Below are 25,291 nucleotides of genomic sequence, written 5' to 3'. Positions count from 1 at the left end.
AGAACCCTATTCCCCTAGTGGAGCTACACTTCCCAGAATTCTCTGGGAAGAGGTGCTCTTGTTAAACCACTCTGAAAATTGCAGCTCTGCCAGGGGAACCGGGGTTTCCTAACAACTCTCAGCACCCTTAAACTACGGTTCCCAGGATTCTTTGCAGGGAGCCACAGCTGTTTAAGTTGGCATGCTGCTTTAAATGTATATAGTGCAGCTATGGCTATACTTCCAACACTGCTGATGGGAAAACGTCCATTGCCACCACACCCAGCTTTGGAGCTGTAAGGGCAGGTTGTGTGGTGCGTGCAGTTCAATCCTCCCAGTGCTTCCTCTCCACTCCCTGCCCCTTAGCACCTGCCATCTGAAGCAGCTGCTTCATTTGGCCTAATGATAGGGTTGGCCGTGTCAGTGCTCCGGCAAGAGTCTGAAGCTGCCCTGGAAACATATATGGCGGAAGGGGAGGGAGTCATAGCTCAGGGACAGAGCACATGCTTTTCATGCCGAAAATGCTTTGTATGTTCAGTCTCTTGTATCTCAAGCTGGTCTCCTGGCTTGAGATCCTGGAAGCGATTTTCAGTGTCAGGGCATGCGCAGAAGTGATTTCCGGTATCTGCATGCACAGACGCGATTTCCAGTGCTGCTCAGCGAGTCCCCGCGCTGTGCTGGTTTAGCATAGCGCAGAGGGGACTCACCGAGCGGGCGGCTTGGTTTGGGGGTGGCTCATGGGCCGGTAAAACGGTCTTCATGGGCCGGATCCAGCCCATGGGCCACACGTTGCCGACCCCTGTCCTAGAGTAACTGAAATAACTTCAAAAAGTAGGTAGTGTCATAACTATAGTGATAGCGTAATAGCATCAGAAATTTGTGATAAACTTTTAGGGATGATGTGCTCTGCTCTTATCAGAATTGTTTATATTGCTCCACACTGTACATTTAAATAGCATTCAGAGTGCATGGTTTTCCCCAAATAATCATGGGAACTATAGCTTGTAACCATGCTGGGAATTGTAGCTCTGTGATTGGTATACTACAGTTCCTAGGATTCTTTGGGGGAAGACGTGACCGTTAAGGTGGTAAAAAGGTGTTTTAAATACATGGTGTAGATGTGTCTTAAAGAGATGCCCCACAATGCACAAATTCCAAACTTTTGTCAATGTGGATTGCTGTGAATTAATTAAAGCAGCAATTTCAAGATTTATTTATTTTTAAACAGAGAGAAGCCCACCACTGTTGATCCCTCCAGCTAAGTCAGAAATTATTCTTCTGATTGAGCCTTAGTTTACCATTTGGGAAGAAGTAAATTACAGTAGTAATGACATGCCGGTCCACAGGAATGAGGAGGAGGATGCGGCGATAACTGTTAATTGGACTTCAGTGTCATTTATGAATGTGCCTGCATGGGATTACAATGAAGTTCAAAGGTTTTGCAAACAGTTTTTGATATAGGCTCATCTTCTTAAAGCTGTAGCTTTCCCTGCTGGCTTGCATCATTAAATCCCACACAAAGCAAGAATCATAAAAATTTCATGCAGGCTAAATGTCAAAATCTGTGGAAGACTTATGCAAGATGGAAACATGTGATTCTGTCTGGTTTTGCATTTTTAAAAGGGGGTGGATTCCTTATCCAGATCAGGATTCTGAGACCCTAAGCATTGCAGGGATAATATTATCTTATTTTATTTAATGAGAATTGTGCAACCTTAAGGTAAGTTGTACAATAGGACATGCATTAGTTAGGCTTGCTGGATTACAATGGGATGACAATAATGAAATAATGGATCTGTATTCTTGTTGCTCCCTAAACCCAGCAATAAATTTTCAACATTTAACAGCCTCACATCCATTATTTTTATGATGTCTGAGGCCAGAGGTTACTGTAAGGCTGACAGCCAAATTACATTCATGGTCAGCTGCAAGAATTTATTAAGGCGCTTTCCTCACATACACACATACCCCAAATGTGCTCTCAAATGATTATTTGTCATTACCTGTCACTCCTGCCTTCGCCTCAAACCATCACAGACATTTCTCTTTCATTAAATTGACGTTTCAAGATCAGAATTGGGAGTGGGCACCACACCCAAGGGTGGGAGCAGGAAATTCCCCTTCTATTCCCCGTCTTATTTGAACCTTTAATTTTCCCCTTGTAGGATTGAATGGGCGGTGGTCTTTAGATCAGGGAGAGTATGAAGCGCAGCTTCCCACAGCACTGTTGCATCAATCAAATGTGGACACCCCTCCAACCTGTTAAGAGAAAGGGAGGGAAGGACAGTTCTAAATTAAGTTGCATTGCATGTATGGAGAGTTTTAGAATCAGTTTTAAGACAGTGTTTTTGAATTGACTGTGTTTTAATGATGCAGTACATTGCTCTGAGCTCCCCGCTGGACACAAGGATGGTATAGGAAACAAATAAATAGACATATAGATATATTATCTTGCATCCTGTGTGATTTGTCTCTAATTTTGACCTTCTATAAATCAGAATTAGCCAAGTTTGCAGCTAATCTGTGGGGAAAGGAGATCTGCCAGTGTGCAGTGTTACACAACTGGAGCTCTGATTCCGGCTCTCAGCATCCAGATGTTAATTGTGTGCTTTCTGCAATCGTCTCAGGGCCACATTTAAATGTTATCTTAATTATGCAGCTTGCAGCTATATATCTTTTTGTGTACCCTTTGCTGTTGCTGCTGAATTTTTTCGTTCCTCCTTTTTTACATCTTAATTCATTTGTAACTGAATACCAATAAAATGCAAATTAAATATATATATTAACATGCATAGGAGAGCCTGATTTTTACTGGCCTGAGGTTCCCCACCAGCACCTCATTGTATAGAAACAAAACTAGAACCCCTCCACCTCAATTTCTGATTGTTTTGGATGCCCCCAGAGGAATACCTTAAAGCTCACTTTTCTCTATGCCACGGATGTCCAACAGGTAGATTGTGATCTACTGGTAGATCGTGGGGGGTATGTTGTAGATTTCGGTAGATCACAGATACCACCCACCCCACCCAATAATTTTTTTATATAAAAAAGGCTCAACAACTTTGGTAGATCACTGCCAGTTATTTTATAGTGGGAGTGGATTCAGTCTCTTGAAAGCTGGACATTCCTGATCTGTGGACCTTCATAATTCATGCAGGCTAATTTAAAATCAGTTAGAGTAAGCTGTTATTTGCGGCTGTCCTAATGTAACACTTCGCTTATGTGTTTATGTTCAGTTTGCCGAGAAATTTCAAGAGGTGAAAGAAGCTGCCAGACTGGCAAGAGACCGGTCTCAAGAAAAAACAGAGACTTCTAGCAATCATTCCCAAGTAAGTGATTTATCTGAATGTGGAATATGGGAACATGATCTCGTTGATTTGAAAATGGATTTTGTGAAAGAGAAGAGCAGTTGAAAGTGCTACCCAAGGTCAGCTTCAGGTGAGCGTTAGCAAAGAAATAAAGTATTTTAACAGCAGCAACAAAAATGATTCTTGGCAATTGCTTTTGGTGGATCTGCTTGCTTGCTTGATACCTAATGGCCCAGGCTGATGGCAGATGCCACATACAGCGGATGAGCTGAGAAAGCTGTTCCTGGACTGTACGACTTCTGACCTTAGGTAAAGGGAGTCACATGTTTGGCACGCTATCCTTAAAAAAGGCATCTCCAGAGCTCCCTTCATTTGCACTCATAGCAGGGAGAATTCAGAGGTGCAGGATCTTTTTTTGTGTTTTGCTAGAATGTCAAGGTCTGCAAGCGACAGCCAGTCACAAAATGGTGAAGCCAGTTTTACCTGCACACTGGAATGCATACAAATCTACCTGTAAGTTTCCAGGCATCAATGCTTCTAACACAACCCTCCCAAACTGGCCCACATTGCTGAATGAAGACATATGGCAGCCAATTAGTACTCTCATTTGACAAGCAAGGGACACTGATGTTAAGAGAGAAGCAATTAACACAAGACCAGCCATGATAGATTATTTTTTTTTACTTCAATTTTTACTTGAACTTGTTAAAGCATTGGTAGGCAGAGACATTTTGAAATCTACTGCAAATCACTTAGAAATCTACCAGTAGATCCAAATCTACCTTCGGCCTGCCCCTGAAATAGAAATTTTTGCATCTTAAGGAGAAGAGTTTGGGCCGAGCCATCTCCCAGCCTGGCTTGAAAATCTTTGCGTACGGGGAATTTTCCAATAGCATTCAAAGCTGAGGTGATACAGTCCAGGAACAATTTTGCCAAGTGATCCGATTGCGTTGACCCGCCCTCTGAAATACAATGACTATCCTTTCTTGCAGAAGGTGTTCCCTTTGGGTCGCTTGGAAGATGGTGGGGGCGCCCGCGGGGGTTCTGCGCCATCTTGTAGCACGTTGAGAAGCAGCAGGCCTTTATCGTAACAATTTTTTTGGTTTGCGGAATGCCTTGTGCAGGAATCAGGCCGTGAAACTCCGTGTTCTACTCGGGCGTCCAGCGTCAATGGGACGGACGATGAGAAGGCATCACATGGTGGTCCCTCAGATGCACAACTGAAAACAGAGAATGACAAACTGAAACTTGCCTTAGCCCAGAGGTGAAGCTGCTTTCATGACTTACATTATTGTTGGCTATTTGTTGGTCACTGCATTCCCAGGCCAAAAGAAGTGCCCATGCTTTTTAGTGGGAAAGTACCGTATTTTTCGCTCTATAAGACACACCAGACCACAAGACGCACCTAGTTTTTGGAGGAGGAAAACAAGAAAAAAAAAATTCTGAATCTCAGAAGCCAGAACAGCAAGAGGGATCGCTGCACAGTGAAAGCAGCAATCCCTCTTGGTGTTCTGGCTTCTGGGATAGCTGTGCAGCCTGCATTCGCTCCATAAGACGCACACACATTTCCCCTTACTTTTTAAGAGGGAAAAAGTGAGTCTTATAGAGCAAAAAATACGGTACTTCTTTTGTACTAACGGTGGGGGCTGGGCTATTAGGGTGGATGAAGCATTGCCCAAACAACCTCAGTCTGCCCTCAGCCAGTCACTGCCTACTTACAAACAAACAGTCAGGGAAGTGGCTGCGCTCTGGCTCCCCCTACTGTTGGTCCTCCCTGCTTTCCACCCTGTCTGTCCCAATTAGCACCAACGGCCACTTCTTGGGGCAGATCCACACCACATTTAAAGCACAACCCCCCCCCCGAATCATGGGAACTGTAGTTTCCCTTAACAGAACTACAATTCCCAACACCCTCAACAACACAGAGTTCCCAAGTTTCTTTGTGGGAAGTCATGTGCTTTAAATGCCTGGTTAAATAGCAAGCAGGAGTTGAGAGCTAACTTTATCCTATGGGAGTTGTGGGGCTCTGATTTGACTTTGAAACTCCCTGCTGAGATAACTCATCTAGTTCTCTTGTTGATATTCTCCTGCCAGAAGGCAAAAACCCTCTTTATTTAAACAGGTGTTTGGCCTACCAAGCTGATTGTTTTTTCCTGCTTCGCTGTGTTTTAATCCATTTTTAATTTAATTATGTTTTTAACAGGCTGCTCTTTTAAATCTGATACAACTTGCTTTTTTATATGGTTTTTATTATGATATTTTCTATTTCTTAAGTGGATTGGTCATTTTCTGATCTGGACACCAGTAACTGTGACATGTTATAAACTTAGCTCTGCAATTCACATAATACAAGCATGTCTTACAAACATGTTGGGATAAAGTCATGCCACATTATTACTGCGGTAGCAGCACTGTATTAATATAGGTATCAGGGTAAGTGTCCAAGCCCTCTAAGCATGGCAATTACCCAAGGTATAAACCTGACAGGGAGTGTTTTTGGGAGGACCATATAAAAAACCAAATTCACAGTAAAGTGAAGCTTAGGGTGATACGCAGTTAGAACTACAGTGGTACCTCGCAAGACGAATGCCTCGTAAGACGAAAAACTCGCAAGACGAAAGAGTTTTTCGTTTTTTGAGTTGCTTCGCAAGACGAATTTCCCTGTGGGCTTGCTTCGCAAGACGAAAACGTCTTGCGAGTTTGTTTCCTTTTTCTTAAAACCGTTAATACCCAGGGAATCCGTGCTTCACAAGACGAAAAATTCACAAGACGGAAAAACTCGCAGAACGAATTAATTTCGTCTTGCGAGGTACCACTGTAGTAACTTCTTAAACCTACTACCACCCTCTTGTTTTTCAAATTGTCAGCTGAAAAATAAAATAAAATCCCACCACCATCCCAACTGTCAGTTATCCCACTTTCCCTCCAAGGAGCTTGAGGTGACACATGAGGTTCTCTTCCTCTCAGTTTCATCCTCACAGCAACCCCATGAAATGGGTTAGGCTGAGAGACTATGACAGGCCCAAGGTCAACCATAGAGCTTTTTGGCTGTATGGAGCTTTGAACCCTGGTCTCCCAGGTCCCCGCCCAATCCCCTAACCACTACATTACACTGACTCACTTAATAATAATAATAATAATATTTATTATTTAGACCCTGCCCACCTGGCTGGGTTTCCCCAGCCACTCTGGGCAGCTTCCAACAAAATATTAAAATACAATAATTAATAAATATTAAAAGCTTCCCTAAACAGGGCTGCCTTCAGATGTCTTCTAAAAGTCTGGTAGTTGTTTTTCTCTTTGACATCTGGTGGGAGGGCGTTCCACAGGGCGGGTGCCACTACCAAGAAGGCCCTCTGCCTGGTTCCCTGTAACTTGGCTTCTTGCAGCGAGGGAACCACCAGAAGGCCTTCGGCGCTGGACCTCAGTGTTCCGGGCAGAACGATGGGGGTGGAGACGCTCCTTCAGCTATACTGGGCCGAGGCCGTTTAGGGCTTTAAAGGTCAGTACCAACACTTTGAATTGTGCCTGGAAACGTACTGGGAGTCAATGTAGGTCTTTCAGGACCATTGTTATGTTGTCTCGGCGGCCGCTTCCAGTCCATGCTCCTTTTAACTCCATGCTCTGACTTAAGCATTCCCTACAGTGGTGTGCAGTGTTGTTGAACTCCACTTCCCGCAATCCCTGGCCACTGCCCATCCTTGCTGAGACTGATGCGAGTTGGGAGCTGGGAACACCTGGAGGTTCCCCATGTGGCAATCTCCTCCCCTGCCCTTTTAAACACAGGCCCACCCAAACATGGTCAACCTTGTTGGAAGCCAAAATCAAATAAGTAGGAGGTCTATTGTGATCCACCAATACTAGAGCAATACAAATAGTGCTCTGTGCGTGAGAGAGAGACAGAGAGAAGCTTTGGGGTCACTTTGTGTGCCTTGTTTTGTTTCGCTAAGAGACTTTATACCTTTATGCTGTTTAAAGAGGATCAGAGAAGTTTCGCCACGCCACATGTATTTGTCCTGCTGGAAGGATTTAAAGCAATACCGATACTGTTCTTGGACACTGTTATGCCCTCAGATGTATTTATGATATTGACGAGAGAGGTGTTTAACAGTCAGCCTTCCATGAGAGAGATTTTCTAGTATTAAGAACAAAAGACTTCCATGAGAGAGATTTTCTAGCATTAAGAACAAAAGAAGAGCGTAGGGCCATTTACTCTAGCACCCTGCCGCCACAAAGTAGGTGTGCAAAGTGTGACCATTCCAGTAAATTGCCCGGGTGAAAGCAGCCAAAATGGCACGTGTTTTCTCTTTAGGAAACTCCCTGGTTCCACGACTGCCCAAAATAAATGTTGCAAGGGTTTGAGTAATCAAGTTACATTTGCAGTTTGGGAATATGCTTGGAAGGCTGGACATAGCAAATGGTTATAAACTTATAAGGTGACAGTGGGAACTGAGAAAATATGGATATTTCATAATGACAGAGCTTACCAGTTATATAAGGGTGCAAGAAAGGAGCCAAAAAAAATACAGTTTTTTTGCAGAACTGGAATAGGTTTGCATAATAAGGCACACAATTCATGAGGTATAAAGTTTTTTTATTTGACCTGCTGTAACAGTAAATATGAATATGAGTAATATTCACCAAATACAAAGGTATTATACCATGAACAGAGCTGTTGTATTGTAGTAAACTTGAATGATGTGTGTGTGTGTGTGTGTGTGTGAGAGAGAGAGAGAGAGAGAGAGAGCGAGCGAGAGAGCTGGAATATGTGTGTGTGTGATTAATCTTAAAAAACGCTTAATCCATCCCTGTTAATCAGGATTATGTATATTTCAAACTACTTCCCCCTCCCAGTTCTGAGGTATTTTATATGCCGCATAATGAGTGCCTCTTATCTGGTCTATAGAAAAAACTATAGAGAAATCTCCAATGTTTGTGTGATTCCCCACCCCCCTCTTTCTTTTAGCTCCTCCAATGTAAAGAAATGGGAAACAGAACTCCACAGTCTTAGGGAGAGCAATGCCAGACTGACTTCTGCACTCCAAGAATCTGCAGCCAGCATAGAACACTGGAAGAAGCAGTTTTCCATCTGCAAAGATGAGAACGATCAACTTAGGAGCAAGGTACTGGATGCAGCAAATTGAAACGGTGGTGCTTTACTAATTTTATTAGTCAGAAAACATGCCAGTGTGCTGTAATGATTAGATGAGGAGTGAGGAAACTTCTCCAACCCTGAGGGCTGCATTTCCTTTTGGGAAACCTTCTCTTCTGAATGATGGTTTGGGCAATTTACAGAGGCAAAGCTTCAGTGGTACCCTGGACAGCTCCAGGCAGGGCTCAGGGCGAAGGCTCCAGAAGAGGAGAGCTCAGATGTTGCTCCAGCAGCAGCAGCTAGTCAGGGGTGTGGCTTGAGGAGGGGGCGTGTCCAAAGGAGGGGCACATGGACCCGAGAGCCACCATCTCTGGACTGGAGTATTGAACAAGAACCACAGGGTTCTGAGGGTTCCTTGGGAAGAGAGATTTATTGTTAAACCATTCAGGGAACTACAGTGGACCTTCTAGTTATGTACTGCTCAGGATACGTAACTTTCGGGTTGTGTATACTTCCGGGTTTCGCCATGCGCGCTCATGGGCAAAAGCACTCAATCATGCCGTGCACATGCGCAGAAACGGCGCCTCTGCCCATGGACTTTTTGGGTTGCCAACGGACCCCCGGAACAAATTTAATTCATATCTGGAGGGTCCACTGTATAGCTCTGTGAGGAGAAGAATAGGGGTCTTAAGCATTTGTGGTAACAAATAAATTGGTTCTTACTCTGGGATGAATATTTTAGTATCTAGACTTAATAGCTAGCCTACGGATCCTGGTCCGTAACAAACCTTGGTGGTAGATCCGTTTATTTCACTTATCTAATGCATTGGCAACTTGCAAAAATAAAATATATTTTAACCAATATAAAAATCCTGGTGCCGTTTCATGCATTCCTAGCTGTGCTGAGTTGCCCTGGGATAGTCCAAAAATTGCTGGAGGGAGTGAGGTCAAGGCACAATCATTCCTGTCTCCTAAAAACTGCTTTGCCCAATATTAGATGTACCGGATGTAAATGTCAGGGGAGAATAACAAAAAGGTCTAAACTTTGGAGCAGTCCAGGAATAGTAGTGTGCACTGCCATTAAATAATATGGTGCGGTATTTCAGAAGCTTTTAATTGACCCACACACTCCTGGCAGAAGTTTATTGACAGCAGAGTTTTTTGGTTTCCATCAATGCTACTTGTAGCAAGGATCCCACAACACTGAACTTGATCTGTGGGGAAAGGCAGCTTTGCTCAGTGCTGGGAGAACTATGCAGAGATGAGTTCTTTTTTTCCTTCATAAGGACCTACACCTTGAACACACTGGCTGCATTTGGATGATTGCATCTTGGCTTCATAAGCAGACCTATACACAAACCTTTTTGCCGCAGTTGCAGCCTCTTTGCTTCTCCCTCCAAAGCACATCCAAAGAACACTGTTTCCCTCAAAGAATTCTGGGTGTTGTAGTTTATCCCTCAGAGTTACAGTTTCTAGCAACTTTAACAAACAAGTGCTTTAAATCAGTCTCTAGCTGTTTTTGGACTACAACTCTCATCATCCCTAGCTATCAGGTCAGGGACGCTGGGAACTGCAGTACACAAAACAGTTGGAGACCCAAGTTTGGTAAAAACCCTGCTCTAGGCCTTCCCCAGCCCCTTCAGCAACCTGCTGCTACCTCCTTATTTTCCTGCAACGATTTCCATTATTTAAAAAACGTGAAAAGCAAATGATAAGTATTTGTAGTGGATTGGGAACTCAGACTGGCTCCTTTCAACCCTTCTTTTAAGATTGACGAACTGGAAGAGCAGTGCAATGAAATAGATAAGGAGAGAGAACGAAATGCGCAGCTGAGCAGGCGCCTCCAGGAATTGGAAACAGAGCTGCAAGACAAGGAGCTGGTATGTAAAACAAAGAATGGTAATGAAGTGCTTAAAGCTGCGGACATGCAGCCACAACATCTTTGGGGAATCAATCCGCTTCCGCAGTACTTGTAAAACAAAAACATAAAAAACCCTAATGCAGATTGCTTTAGAAGCTGAGCAGGCCCTGGAGGCTTTGGGCACAACGACATGACGGATGCTCCTGAAAATGCCATGGGTTCCTAGCAAAACATTAGGCTTTTGTGCTCTGTCTGTTTTACCTTGGGACCTTATTCTCATTTTTTTTTGGTGTTCTGTTTTAATGTAGTAACAAAAGCTGGACAAAATTTTAAGTTGGGTAGAATGGTTTTTCTTTTCTAAGTGAGCAAACTGAGCCCTCCTGGGGGAGCTGGGAGGGTTAGATAACCCACAGGGGCAGGTAGAAGTGATGGTTGGTACCCTTCTTAAGATACGTGTATACTGCAAGCTTCCTCCAAAGAACCCTGGGGATTTGTCCTTTGAGAAATGTGTGAGGAAGGTGTTTTTCTTCTACGCAGAGGAAACCAGAGAGACACAGTGGGATAGAGCACTTAGAGCAGGGGTCAGCAAACTTACCGCGCCTCGGGCTGGTGTCTCCAGTGCCGATCGTGTGGAGGGCGGGGAAGCGCTTGCCCATACATGTGAGCACACGCTATGTCCGGCGCACTTCTGGGTCGGAGGAGCACCAGAAATAGCTTGTGCGCATGTGCACGGGCCTCCTCCGACCCAGACGTGCACCAGAAATAACGCTTGCGCATGTGCAAATAACGCTTGCGCATGCGCACAAGCTATTTCCAGTGCTCCTCTGACCTGGAAGTGGGCAGCAGCACAGCGCCGGTAAGAGTGGGCGGCAGGGGTTGCCGCGGGCTGGATAAACGAGTCCCTCGGGCCTTATCCAGCCCCCGGGCCTTAGTTTGGATTTAATATCCCACTTCATAACTACCCTAAGGAGTCTCAAAGCGGCTAACATTCTCCTTTCCCTTCCTCCCCCACAACAAACACTCTGTGAGGTGAGTGAGGCTGAGAGCCTTCAGAGAAGTGTGACTAGCCCAAGGTCACCCAGCAGCTGCATGTGGAGGAGCGAGGAATCGAACCTGGTTCAACAGATTACGAGTCCACCGCTTTTAACCACTACACCACACTGGCTCTCTGGATTAGAGTGTCAAACTAGGGACCCGGGAGACCAAATCACCACTCGGCCTTGAAGCTCACTGGGTGGTCTTGGGGCAGTCACTGGCCTCTCAGCCTAACCTACCTCACAGAGTTGTCAAGCTATACCAATCCAACAGCTACCCAGTGTTGGAAGACGTTTATATAGATCTCTTGAAAGCTGTTGCGCGTTGTATTAAGTCTATACCAACATTTCCTGCTTGGTTTCAACTCCATCTGCTCAATACAAGGGACAAAAAAGGAGCATAGAATTGTAGAGTTGGAAGGGCTCCCAAGGGCCATCTAGTCCAACCCCCTGCAACACAGGGATCACACCTAAGGAATCCCTGACAGATGGCCATCCAACTGCTGCTTCAAAACCTCCTATGAAGAAGAGTTGACCACTTTCTGAGGCAGTTTGTTCCACTGTCAAGTAACTCTTACAATCAGAAAGTTCTTCCTAAAGTTTAGTTGGAATCACCTTCCTCCTAATTTTAATCCACTGGTTCGGGTCCTGCCCTCCGGAACAGCTGAAAACAAGCTTCCCCCATCTTCCATGTGACAGCCCTTTAGATATTTGAAGACGGCTATCCTTTCACCTCTCAGTCTCCTCTTCGAAACATACCCAACTCCCTCAACTGTTCCTCATAAGGCTTGGTTTCCAGCCACTTTATCATTTTGGTCGCCTTCCTCTACATATGTTTCCCCTTGTCAATATCCTGGATCAGTTGGTAGCACATAGAGAGCCAGTGTGGTGTAGTGGTTAAGAGCGGTGGACTCGTAATCTTGTGAACCAGGTTGGTGTCACTGCTCTTCCACATGCAGCTGCTGGGTCACCTTGGGCTAGTCACACTTCTTTGAAGTCTCTTGGCCCCACTCACCTCACAGAGTGTTTGTTGTGGGGAAGGGAAAGGAGAATATTAGCTGCTTTGAGACTCCTTCGGATAGTGATAAAGTGGGATATCAAATTCAAACTCTTCTTCTTCATCTTCATAGACTAGATGACCCTTGTGGTCCCTTCCAACTCTACAGTCCTTAAACTGTGGTGCCCAGAACTAGACACAGTATTCCAGGTGTGGCTTGACCAAGGCAGAATAGAGCAGGGATGTGGGTGGCACTGTGGTCTAAACCACTAAGCCTCTTGGGCTTGCTGATTAGAAGGTTGGGAGTTTGAATCCCCGCAACAAGGTGAGCTCCCGTTGCTCTGTCCCAGCTCCTGCCAACCTAGCAGTTCGAAAGCACACCAGTGCACGTAGATAAATAGGTACCACTGCAGTGGGAAGGTAAATGCTGTTTCAATGCTCTCTGGTTTCCGTCACGGTGTTCCGTTGTGCCAGAAGTTGTTTTAGTCCTGCTGGCCACATGACCTGGAAAGCTGTCTGTGGACGAATGCCGGCTCCCTCGGCCTGAAAGCGAGATGAGCGGCGCAAGCCCATAGTCGCCTTTGACTGGACTAAACCATCCAGGGGTCCTTTACCTTTACCTTATTCCAGGTGCGGCTTGACCAAGGCAGAATAGAGCAGTACTAAAAGATATGACCCTTTTCTGTGCTGAAACAAGGCCTAGGCTGAACGCAAGGCATGGCTCATGCTAGGGGCAAGTCAAGGCAAGGTGATGTTCATGCTGGATGCAGGACAAGGTTCTGACTGGATGAAGGTAAGGCGAGGCTCAGGCTTGATGAGGGCAGAGCAGGTTTTAAGGTAGAGCAGTGCTTGTCCTGTACTCTAGGAATCCAGAACTCTGATACAGTGCCACATTCTCAGACCAGAGAGGCTCTGGCCGTACAGGCTCATTGGGAAGCAGCACTTCTGAGGCTGTCCTTGTGTGCCCTTCCTCTTCTTGTTCAGAGTCCTCGACTCTTCCTCACCTGCAGAAGAGGAACCTGACTCCTGGTCCCTGACAGACAATTGCATTGTACTGAATTAACAGCTGTCTGGAAAACTTGTTGGAGCTGTCTCAGATCTATTCCTTCTTGTTTCCCCACCCGCCTCTTCCTGCTTTTCAGCAGCTGCAGCTGGAAGGAAGATTGACATCTTAGGATAATGGTGACACAGCGCAAAAAAACAAAAAAACCCCACACCTTCTTGTTGTAGCATGCATATATTCATTGAACTGGAATAAGGGATTGAGGTGGCTTGATGGGGCCGAGGCAGAGACACAAATAGAGTTTAGTTTTGGAATTTAAAGGTAAAAGGTAAAGGGACCCCTGACCATTAGGTCCAGTCGCAGCCGACCCTGGGGTTGCGGTGCTCATCTCGCTTTATTGGCCGAGGGAGCCGGCGTACAGCTTCCGGGTGATGTGGCCAGCATGACTAAGCTGCTTCTGGCGAACCAGAGCAGTGCACGGAAATGCCGTTTACCTTCCCGCCAGAGCGGTACCTATTTATCTACTTGCACTTTGATGTGCTTTTGAACTGCTAGGTTGGCAGGGGCAGGGGCAGGGACCGAGCAATGGGAGCTCACCCCGTCGCGGGGATTCGAACTGCCGACCTTCTGATCAGCAAGTCCTAGGTTCTGTGGTTTAACCCACAGCGCCACCCACGTCCCTTTTTGGAATTTACACACACAAAACCCCCAATTAGTTTCTGGGTTCAGTTCAGCTTGGTACCACGAAACCTTAAGGACCACCCATCCACCTTATAAACCAGCCCAGACCCTGCAACACAGGCAGGCAGTCCACGAAGCAGTCTGAAGCAAGCTGTGAGAGGGCATCACCCTGAGAGGAGGAGGAGCAGAAGCCACTGCTAATAGCTGGGGCTGCACCTCCCGTCGCCTCTCCACCAGCAGCAGTGCCACCACTCCCCACACCATCACACTTCCCCCCTGCACAGGTGGAGCTGGCCGTGCATAGCTGTCAACTTTTCCCTTTTCTTGCAAGGAATCCTATTTGGAATAAGGGAATTTCCCTTTAAAAAAAGGGAAAAGTTGACAGCTATGATCTGGTGCCCCTGCTGCTACCTTCTGCCTCTTGCCACTGCTGGGCACCTGGTGGTTGGCTCCCAGCTCTTGCCACTGCCAGACACTTATTGCTCCTCAGTGCTTTCCACCTCCACAACCCTGGGGGCTGCAGCAGCATGCTCAAGTGGCAACTCCTCTATTTGCTCCTGGGCCACTGTCTTCCTCCTGCTCACCCTCTTTGAGTTCGCCTGGGGTAGAGGAGCACAACAGCAGGATTGAGCTGGAGGGAGCAAGTACCCAGCAGTGGGAAGAGGGGCAGGAGGTGGGATCACAGCCAGGGTTTTCGCCTCTAGTGGCAAAACATTCTGGGCCACCCCTGCCTTGTGGTCTTCATCAGAGGCTCTTCTCTGTGGACCCTGCACAAGGGGGGGTGTAGGGGGTGGCTACAGAAGAATGAAAAATGAATATATTAGAAAGTTAAAACGTTTTGCACTCACACCAACTCATTTTTATTTTATTTTATCACAACCCTAAGCATTTATCCGACTCCCAAGAATCCAAGCTATTTTGTTCTTCATTAAATTATCAACACACACACACACAGTTACACCTACACATAAAAATTCATATTACACAAGGTGGGAAGGGGGGAAATGGATTGAGGTAGTAATAAACAGAGACCTACAGCAAGTGATTAAGTGACAAAGACTTTTGGCTCAGAATAGTAGGGGTGATTCATCCTTGGACAGACATTTTGCAAAACATGCAAAAATGGGAATTGCTGGGGGAGGGAATTCTCCCCCTCCAGCACCCGAGGGTCCAAGCTGCTGCAGTTTTGGTGTACACCACTGACTGTCAATGCTGTGAGTTCTGCTTGTGCCCACCACCTGCTTGGAAGAGTGTGGACTGATTCCAGGACCCCAGTTTCCTCAACCAATTATCCTCACTGTCTTAAGTGGACAGCGACGACCATCTTTTTGGAAGGGGCAACTCTCCTATGCTGTAGAGGGGTGTACATCTTGCTGCTGCTGCTTGCCAAGGTTTCCAAGTTGCAATTAAAATTTAAAATATTTACATCTGCCTTGCTGCTCTGTCGTTCTTCCTTGGCCTTCCGGTGTTCCTCTAAATATGAGGTTTTCAAAGGTGCTCCTTACGTGCAGTTTCACACTGAGCAGAGTGCACACTGGGCTTGTCTTGCAACGCCAAGAATAGCTTGTGTCTGGGTTGTTTTGTGGCTGCTCGTGTAAGAGCACACAGCCTGGAAGCAAGTTGGGGCAGCCCTCCACAGCAAGTGAGAAAGAAGTCTGTAATATTAATGAGCCCATTTTCCGGCTGAGTGGGAGTGCTGAAAGTTACAAAATACTGCTCTTTGTGAATGCTATTACCAGCGCAAAGGGCCAGGGTTAGAAAGCATGACATTTTTTCTTTGGGAAAAGCTGTCTTAAAGGTAAAGGTAAGGGACCCTTGACCATTAGGTCCAGTCGACTCTGGACTCTGGGGTTGCGGCGCTCATCTCGCTTTATTGGCCGAGGGAGCCAGCATACAGTTTCCGGTTCATGTGGCCAGCTTGACTAAGCTGCTTCTGGCGAACCAGAGCAGCGCACGGAAACACTGTTTACCTTCCCGCCGGAGTGGTACCTATTTATCTACTTGCACTTTGATGTGCTTTCGCACTGCTAGGTTGGCAGGAGCAGGGACCAAACAACGGGAGCTCACCCTGTTGCGGGGATTCGAACCACCGACCTTCTGATCGGCAAGTCCTAGGCTCTGTGGTTTAACCCACAGCACCACCCGTGTCCCTGGGAGATGTCTTAAAATCCATCAAAATCCATCGCCCTAATCAATTTCCTTGTGCTTGGGGCTCTTTTAACAAGCCTGATTGTTGAGAGTGTTAGCAATATCATCCCTGAAAAGAGCTTTGGCATACATATTGTTTGCATCACCTTGAGCCATTAGGGAACATTAAGGGCGAAAATCAAACAGACCCTATTTGTACACAAAATGAGTTCATTCTGCAGCCATAGCAATTCCAAATTGCTGCCCCCTTAATTCCAAGAGGTATGGTTCAGGTGACCTGGCCAAATTTTGACCATCAACACAGGATTTGGGTTCCCATGCTCCCTCGTTCCCCTTCATGGTTGCAGTTCCTATAGTTTCGTATAACAACCAAATCCAATAAATTAGGTTTTGCACAAACTATAGCTTGCTTCCAAAGCAGGACTGGAAATCTTATTTAAATGCTGTTTTCCAATACTGCTTTAGGGACAAACTTTGTACAGTGCAAATCAGGAAGCGAAACAGAGTGTAAAGGAGGAAGTATGTGTTGAAGTGTTTACACATGCACATCATAGTTTGGTGATGATATCTGAATTGGGGTGTGTTGTTTCCTTTATCGTTTTTTACAATAAAAAAAAATCTCAAAGCAACTTGACAAAAATAAAATACAACTCATAAAAGCTATTCAAAGGCTGAAAAGAAAAGGGGGGAAAAGCAAAATACAGAATACATAAAATGCCCATCTAGCAGTATGTTAATAAGGATCAAGGAGGGAGGATATTAGGTTTATAGCGTGTTGCAATCTAAGAGAAAATGTTATGAAAATGCTCTGTCGGTGGCACCTTTGGCAAACTGACCAAAATGTATAAGAAACTTGTTGGGAGATGTAAAAAGGGGAGAGGTTCATATATGCATATGTGGTGGGAATGTGAAAAAATCAGAGAGTTCTGGGACATTTTATATAATGAATTTAAAAAGATACTCAAATTCCCATTCACAAAAAGACCAGAGGCCTTCTTATTAGGGATAATGTCAACTGAAATCAATAAAGAAGTAAGACCACTCTTTATGTAAGCAACATCTGCAGCCAGGATTCTGCTCACAATGAATTGGAAGAGTGAAATTACACCTACAAAGTCAGAATGAATGGCAGGTAAAAATGACAGAATACATCCAATTGGCAATAATGACGGGGAGAGTTAGGATACTCAATGCAGAGGGTGAATAAAGAATGGATAGTATTAAACGAATACTTGAAAAACTACTATGATAGCAAAAATCTCCTGGCAGACCTTGAATGATTCTTCTAATGTATAGATAATAAACTAAAGAATTTTTCTCTGAAGGAAATTAAGGAAACAAAATACAATAACATGATACTGTGTAAAAAATAGCAAATGAGATTCAGTTTTTTGAGAATAATCGGAAGTTTTTTTTATTCTTTTTTCTTCTTCTCTATTTTTTGTTAGATTTTTCTTTTTTCCATGTAGTGTATGTGCATAAATTGTAACATGGTGAATTGTTGTGTAAATATGTGTTGAATGTTTAATAAAGATTTATTTTTAAAAAATATTTAGAAAATAAAATTTTAAAAAATAAAATAAGGGCCAAGCCCACTGAAAGGTAAGCGCCACCATAGAAGGAAGCATTAATTAACTAATGACTTGGAGAAACAGAAAGGTCTTAGCCTTGGCTTAACACCACCAATGAAACTTCCATCTTATTTAACTACCTTATCTGTGGTGACGCACAGGTATGCCTTTATAAAGGCTAGATTCAATGTTTTCCCATCAAACGTGTTGGGTAACAGACTCTCCAAAGGACAGATCTCACTCCTCTGTGACTGTAAAAGTGGATCTATAGAATCGTTATACCATATAATCTTCTGTTGTCCATTATATTCGGCTTCACGGTCCAAGTTTCTGGCCCCATATTTATCGAGAATTGCTGATAGACCTCAGGAAGCCCAAATAATATACTTATTAAACGACGAAGATACAAGTAGATCCCTTGCAGTCGCTAGATACCTGATTAATGTTTTATTTCAAAAGAGGAGAAATGGATCACTGTATGACTCTGACAGCTTAGCTAAACTTAAGTACCATCAATAAGTGCCAGAACTAAGACGCATACCCCCCAAAATCTGATGGATTTGAATTGCAGTTTACATAGAGGGAGCTTATTGTGTATAGTGTTTACTTAACTGAAGTAAAATTGGTTTTATATGGGTGTTTTAATTTGGAAGCGTTTAAATTGTATTGTTTATGGATAAATTTTGATGTATTGTTTTCGATATGGGCCAATGGCCGCAATAAATAAATCTATCTAATCCGCTTCCGCAGTACTTGTAAAACAAAAACATAAAAAACCCTAATGCAGATTGCTTTAGATTTATTTAAAGGTAAGCGCCACCATAGAAGGAAGCATTAATTAACTAATGACTTGGAGAAACAGAAAGGTCTTAGCCTGGTGCCTAAGAACTGCCAGAGATGGCACCAAGCACATCTCCCTGCCTGGAAGACTATTCCACAGACAGTAGCCACTACTGTTACACTCCGACCCCTTGCACACATACGTGAAATGAGTGCAAATGGGGAGCAGCCCCAGAAGCCCAGAAGTGGGAGGAGAGGCCTGAAGAGCCTCAACAAAGTCCTACGGTGCCTCTTGCTCGTGAGGAGACCCTCCCCGGAACCCGAAGGGGACGTCCTCTTTGGGGAGGGAGGGTCTCAGTGAGCCAGAGACTTGTTGAGGCTGTGCTCAGTAAAGCCCCGCTAAGTCCCTCTACCTATCCGGGTTGCGTGAGCCGGAGGCGCAGGGGACATTCCTGCTAGCAGCTGCTATGTGGGAAAGCGCAGCAGCTATCGCTGTTGCTTTTATGCGCATCAGCTGTTAGCTGGGAGGCTGGACAAACCCCCGCTGTGCCTCTGGCTCACATGGAGACCTTCCTAGGAGCCCAAAGAGGACACCCCCTTCAGGCTTCAGGGAGAGTCTCCTTGCAAGCTGGAGACACAGTAGGACTTCATCAAGCCTTTGCAGGCCTCCCCTCCCTCAACCTCTGGGTTTCTGGGGCTGTTTGTATGCACAGTCGCATGTGAATTAAATGTGCGTAAATTGGGGGGCGGGGAATGCCTGTATATATTTCTGAAGGCTGGGTAATGTGTATATCGCTGATGCTGATTTTTTTTTAAAAAAAGTTTTATTATCTGGTTGAAATTCATAACCTTTATATTTTTGTGTTACTTTCTCTAGGAAATAGAGGATCTTCGGAAACAGGGTGAAATCATACCAGAGTTGATGACAGAATGTGAAACAGTATCTGAGAAATTGCAGGTATGAATGGTTATTATTATTCAGTATGTATTTTCAGTTTTAAAAGGAAAATTATACTCCACTTAAGACCTATAGCCAGAATGTTTATGTTGGAGAAACTGAAGCGTATGATTCATGCTGGATGATGATGGCTCAGGTAGAGAAGTGAAGGTTGGAAAAACGATTCCCTCTTAACTTTCACCCAGTTTTTCCTCTTGGTCCTCTACTCCTCTGGGGTCATGTCAGGATAATGCTACTTGCTTGCTTGCTTGGAGAGCCAAGCAGTAAGGAAGTAGCCACAGCGTTTTCCCTTCCATTCATGAACGCAAGTTACTGTAGTGCAGGTATAATCATAACACAGATGGAAAATATTAAGACACCTTAACTGCTCAGGCCAACAGTACAATAATGGCTTAGTGCAATGCTGTCTTTGCAGGACCTAAGGGAACCAGGGAATAACTGCAGAACAACCAAATCATAAATTCATGCTTCCATTTATTTAATTGCATTAGTGTGCAATTGGGTAGAATACCACCTCCATGTTTTGTGTTCCTTATCTCCATAAAATAAAAGAGCTAGAGAAATGGGCGTAGCTAAGATTTTCCCAGTAGTGATGTATGGAAGTGAGAGCTGGACCATAAAGAAGGCTGATCGCTGAAGAATTGATGCTTTTGAAGTATGGTGCTGGAGGAAACTCTTGAGACTCCCATGGACTGCAAGAAGATCAAACCTCTCCATTCTTAAGGAAATCAGCCCTGAGTGCTCACTGGAAGGACAGATCGTGAAGCTGAGGCTCCAATACTTTGGCCACCTCATGAGAAGAGAAGACTCCCTGGACAAGACCCTGATGTTGGGAAAGATGGAGGGCACAAGGAGAAGGGGACAACAGAGGACGAGATGGTTGGACAGTGTTCTCGAAGCCACCAGCATGAGTTTGACCCAACTGCGGGAGGCAGTGGAGGACAGGAGGGCCTGGCGTGCTCTGGTCCATGGGGTCACGAAGAGTCGGACACGACTAAACAACTAAACAACAACAACAAGGATTTATTTGGGAGGGAGGCAGGCTTTATGTTAGGTGCAGCAGAACCGAGTAATCTGTGATGCAATTGGTCAGTTAAATATTTTGATTTATTTGATTTATTTAATTAGGGGGCAGCTGCCCCCCTGCACTCCTCTGGCTACACCCATGGCTGGAGACATATTTTTCAATAAAAGCAGTATGTTCAGGGAGGGGCCTGGATTACTCAAGGGATGAGAGAGCCTTCGGTGCTAAAGTCCTAGTTGCTGTTCTGTGCTGCTGGCACTCCACTGACTTACCCTTCTTCTGCCTTGGAAGCTCAAGCCTGTAGAAGATGTACCCTGTTTCACAATTTAGGAACGGCTTCATCTGTAAATCTTTCATCTCAACCCATGCATCATGAATTTGTTGAGGAGAAGCAGCATGGGACTGTATCCTCTCGGGCAAAGCATTTCAAGTACAGGTTTATATTGATGATGTAAACTCCATTGCTAGGGAACTTAAAGATGATGATGATGATGATGATGATGATGATGATGATTATCACTGTCTTCCTACACATTCAGCCAGGGAGACTCCAGATATTTCTTTTTCCTATTTTTTTTAAAAAACGACATTGAGTTCCAGAACAAAACAGTATCAGTTCCCAGGCGCTGTTTTGTCAGGTTGTATTTGTGGACGGGTGAGCCAGGACCCAAACCAACTTCAGATAATGTTTAGAACAAATTCTGAAGTGCTAGCAATGGCAGTAATATATGCAGAGCAGGGCACGTAAATTCCAGCCAAATGCTGCCCAAAGTGACCTCATTCAAGGCAAAGCATCTCTTCCACATCCTTCCGTGAAGGAGTCAGATTAAAATAATAGCCTTTCCCCTGACAGAGTTTGCTTGCAGGTAGGTTTGCAATGGACACAATAAATAAGAGATGCAGCGATGGGGCAGGTGTGGGGAGGGCCATTGCTCCTTTTGTTATTGTTGAGACTTTAATGGAACTTTTTTTTTTTTTTAAGGCTGCTGAGAAAAGGAATAAAGACCTGGAAGAGAAAGTCAGAGCTCTAAGGACAGAGGTGGAAGAGAGCAAACACAGACAAAACAACCTTAAGACTGAGTTACAGACTTTTTTAGACGTACTAGATGGAAAGATTGATGAATTGCATGACTTCCGGCAAGGACTATCTAAACTGGGAGTTGATAACTAGGGAATAGCAACATATATCTTTTTGTAAACTAACATTTGGTGGGTGTGCATTTTAATCCTAAATGTCTGTTCCACAAAAAAAATAACCAGAGTATTCTTCTTGTTTGCAATGTGATTTGTACATAGAATTTAAAGATTTAATGGTTCTCTCCCCTACTACCCACTCTTCCTTTTCTTTCTTTCTTTCTTTCTTTCTTTCTTTCTTTCTTTCTTTCTTTCTTTCTTTCCAAAAATTGTTGTTGACTTTTCTTTTTTAAGGTAGAGCTTTGTTTATCTTGCTGCTTCTGGACTTTAACGGATTGTGAACAGGTGGGGGAAGGTTCTTGCCTCAGGAAAATGGAACTAGACCTACCTTAAAATGAATATGCATTAGTTGTTGCAGGGAAATTTCTATCTTAAGGGCTGCTGCAACCATAGAAACAGGAAGCGAGCCTTTTCCTAATCTTGATTATCAAGCCCTGTGCAGTTTTATTTGTGTGTGTGTGTAACAGACCACAGTGAAGATGAGAGGAGATGCTTGCAATTTGTCCATGGGCTTGAAAAAGAGAAGTGCACTTGGGAGCAGCCATTGGCAGGTAGAGAAATATTCTTTTAGTAGATGCTCATGGCCTTAGGATCAAATTGTGAAGCCTCATTTGAAGAATTCAGTGGTGGCTTTTTTTTTTTTTAATAAAAAAAAATACCCACGAGGCCTTTTCATACAGAATTTGCCATGTTCAACAATGTGCATTTGAAATCAGTGTAGAAATCACAATGTGTTCGGGTGTGGCCCTTTGCACTTCTGGTAGAATGGACGTGGAGGTAGTTACCCAAAGTTGGTTGGCGGTTTCCAAGCCTTTGAGGGTGTTTAGAAATGCAGATGTTGTACATTAGCCATCTGAATGCCAGGGAAATGGGCACTCTTCCTAGGAACCAGGGTCAGATCACTCCCGTAGTAAAGGATGTTAAGTAGGGAACCTCACGCCCAGGAGTCAAATGCCTCTCCAGCTGCCCCTTGGAAGTTCTCCAACACCACATCCCTCGCTGGTCCTGCTTTGTACCACAAGTGTTTTTGCCTGGCTGGAATTTGCCCTTGAACTCTGGCAATGCCTTTTGCTTCTCTGGATGGGAGAACAGAGCAGGCTGTGTGAGCCTGCATAGGAACTAACCTGTTACACGGAGGTAATATTAATGTTCTTTGCTCCATCCACTGGCATGTAGCCCTTGGAAAGGGCCCAGAAGACCATGTGGCCCTTGGGCTAGAACAGGTTTCCCATCCCTGATGTAAGCAGTTGGCCCTGCAAGTCGCTGCCCCTAGCACTGGCTGGCAGCACCATTTTTACATTCAGGATACAGGTATTTGTTTTAAAACCATTTATGGGCCACCTCTTCACCCAGAGAAACCTCAGACGTTGGTTGCAACAAAGACTTTAAACCAGGGGTCAGCAAACTTTTTCAGCAGGGGGCCGGTTCACTGTCCCTCAGATCTTGTGGGGGGCCGGACTATATTTTGAAGAAGAAGAAAAATGAATGGATTCCTATGCCCCACAAATAACCCAGAGATGCATTTTAAATAAAAGGGCACATTCTGCTCATGCAAAAACACACTGATTCCCAGACTGTCCACCGGCCGGATTTAGAAGGCGATTGGGCTGGATCTGGCCCCCGGGTCTTAGTTTGTCTACCCATGCTTTAAACCACCATAAGGATTTAAAGAGCCTGTTAGAACAAAAGTATCAGTGACATGGAAATAAAGGTGGAAGCAAGACAAAGGAGCAGGTAAATTATAAATAAATGGTTCTGAATTTCTCAGTTGTTGCCAAAAGTCTGGGCAACAAGGGAAAAATGTGTTTAATTGGTGCCGTACTGGCTATGAGGTTGGTGCCTGATGTAAAGATATTAGATGCAGCAGCAAGCAGACATGAATTGGAGGGGAAGGGAATGGAAGAGTTGTTGCAGACAGTGGCACTGGTAGCAACTGGGTTTTAGAATTAAGTCTCCATCCAAGAGTCCTCCATCCAAGGGGGGTGTCTTCAAACTAAGCATCAAGACACACGGCCACCTAAAATGGAACATCCTGGGACATCAACCCACCTTGAAGGTTTCTGCTCTGTCCCCAAAGACCCGCTCTTTAATTCCAGACGAATCAAGGCTGGCGGTGGTCACAGCTGGGATGAAACGAGAACGTCATTTTCACATGCTCCAAAACACTCCCGTTAGCGCCTTCAGCTTCTTTCAGGGCTGAGCCCCTGGAATTACAAAAACCGGGTCCTGGGGCAGAGTCGTATCTCAAACTAAGCTCTGTACGAACCTTCCCAATCTTGTGCCTTCTACATGTTTGGGGCTACATCTTCCAACACCCTGGCTGTGCTAGCTGGGGCGGATGGGAGTTGTCTAAAACTTCTAGAGGGCACTGGGGAAGGCTGCTGACACAAATGTCTGTCAGCTACTGAGACTGTATCACACTGGAAAACACTTCTTAGTCATGCCCGTTATGGATCTTAGTACTGGCAGTTACCTGAACTCACCTCCTTTGCCTGCTAGGCAGATGTGTGGAAGCTCAAAGGTGCCCTGCCTAACTGTGGGCTGCCTCCTCTTCCATTTTTCTGTCCTGTGTGTTAAGCGCCTGCGGTGCCTAACTGCTTTTAGAACTGCAGGAGGGAGTTCAACTCATCATTCGCAGCGCTCTCTCCTTTTGTGTCTGCCATTGCATGGGTGTGTGATTCAATTTTCTCTGCTCTTAACATAAAAAGCCACCTTCCTATTGAAAAAGCGGACATAAAGCTCTCATTTTGGACTGTGTGACTCTCCCATTTCCTCATAAGGTGCAAAGTATGAAGAGGGCAGTTTGCAACAGCTTCTTAGCTGATGAAACCTGATCCACTGCCAAAACAGTTAGCTATTCTTTCTGCTGATATATATGCATATCTATATTGCAGTGTGCCATGGGGTTTTATGGTGGTGACGGAGTCCGTGATTGCTTGAGCTTTTGCCTAATGTCGTGGTGGATAGTGGGGAGCGGAGAGAGGAGTCTGGCTGCCATTGGGTGAGCTTCTCAGATTCTAGAGAGGCAGGGTTAGCAGATGGGCCTAGGAAAGGAGGTTCAGAGTAGTGAGTGGTCCATAGAGAGGCACGAGGCACAAGGATCTGAATGCACAAGCAGAGTTAACAAGACAGATCTGAAATAGCAAGCCAAGCATTTGGCTGCACCCAAAGCACACAGCTCTCCTTAATTTTTGCTTCCTTTTGCTCTTGAGAGCAAAGCCATCTGCTCACCAGTAAACCTTTCCCACTGAACTCCTTGGAACCAAATTTCCTGCCCACTCACCCACCCCGTGCCTCTAATCTGATTTCTCGCTGCTTTGAGCCTACGCCTAACCCACTTTCCCCTTCTTCCACAATTCACAGGCTCCTGATCCAAGATCACAAGTTTTATCTGTGCAGGTGCCGGTGAAGGGCTTCTCTTTCAGGTCAGAGCCAGGTGACTTAGGTGTGTTAGGCTGAGCTGAAGCCAAGATGAGGAGCATGTGGGCAGCACAGGTCAAGGCCAACAGGGTGACAGGACTGGCCTTCTGTGTTATGTCCTCTTCTTTGGCAATTAAAACACGGAGGCAGTTCTTTGCCAGGAGCAAAGCCTTTGACATTTTAGAACTGAAAACAGGCTTCTATAAAACCTACAGCTGCCATAAATGACACCAAGGCTGCC

At 44.9% G+C, this 25,291-nt stretch overlaps 1 protein-coding gene across 1 annotated transcript in view; it reads left to right on the top strand.

Moving 5' to 3' along the window:
* Positions 1-22,312, top strand: part of HOMER2 (homer scaffold protein 2) — an 82,662-nt gene extending 60,350 nt beyond the window's left edge. The window contains exons 4-9 of the mRNA XM_083586884.1: positions 3,216-3,308; positions 4,412-4,551; positions 8,254-8,410; positions 10,149-10,259; positions 19,332-19,412; positions 21,419-22,312. Of these exons, the coding sequence (XP_083443010.1) occupies positions 3,216-3,308; positions 4,412-4,551; positions 8,254-8,410; positions 10,149-10,259; positions 19,332-19,412; positions 21,419-21,607 (771 nt within the window). The 3' untranslated portion in view covers positions 21,608-22,312. The remainder of the gene's footprint in view (positions 1-3,215; positions 3,309-4,411; positions 4,552-8,253; positions 8,411-10,148; positions 10,260-19,331; positions 19,413-21,418) is intronic.
* The last annotated feature ends 2,979 nt before the right edge of the window (positions 22,313-25,291 follow it).

This window comes from Podarcis filfolensis, assembly GCF_964270895.1.
Source record: "Podarcis filfolensis genome assembly, chromosome: 14".
Classification (NCBI taxonomy): domain Eukaryota; kingdom Metazoa; phylum Chordata; class Lepidosauria; order Squamata; family Lacertidae; genus Podarcis; species Podarcis filfolensis.
The sequence above is the reverse complement of the archived record's forward strand: the minus strand, read 5'-3'. Positions and strand labels throughout refer to the sequence as shown.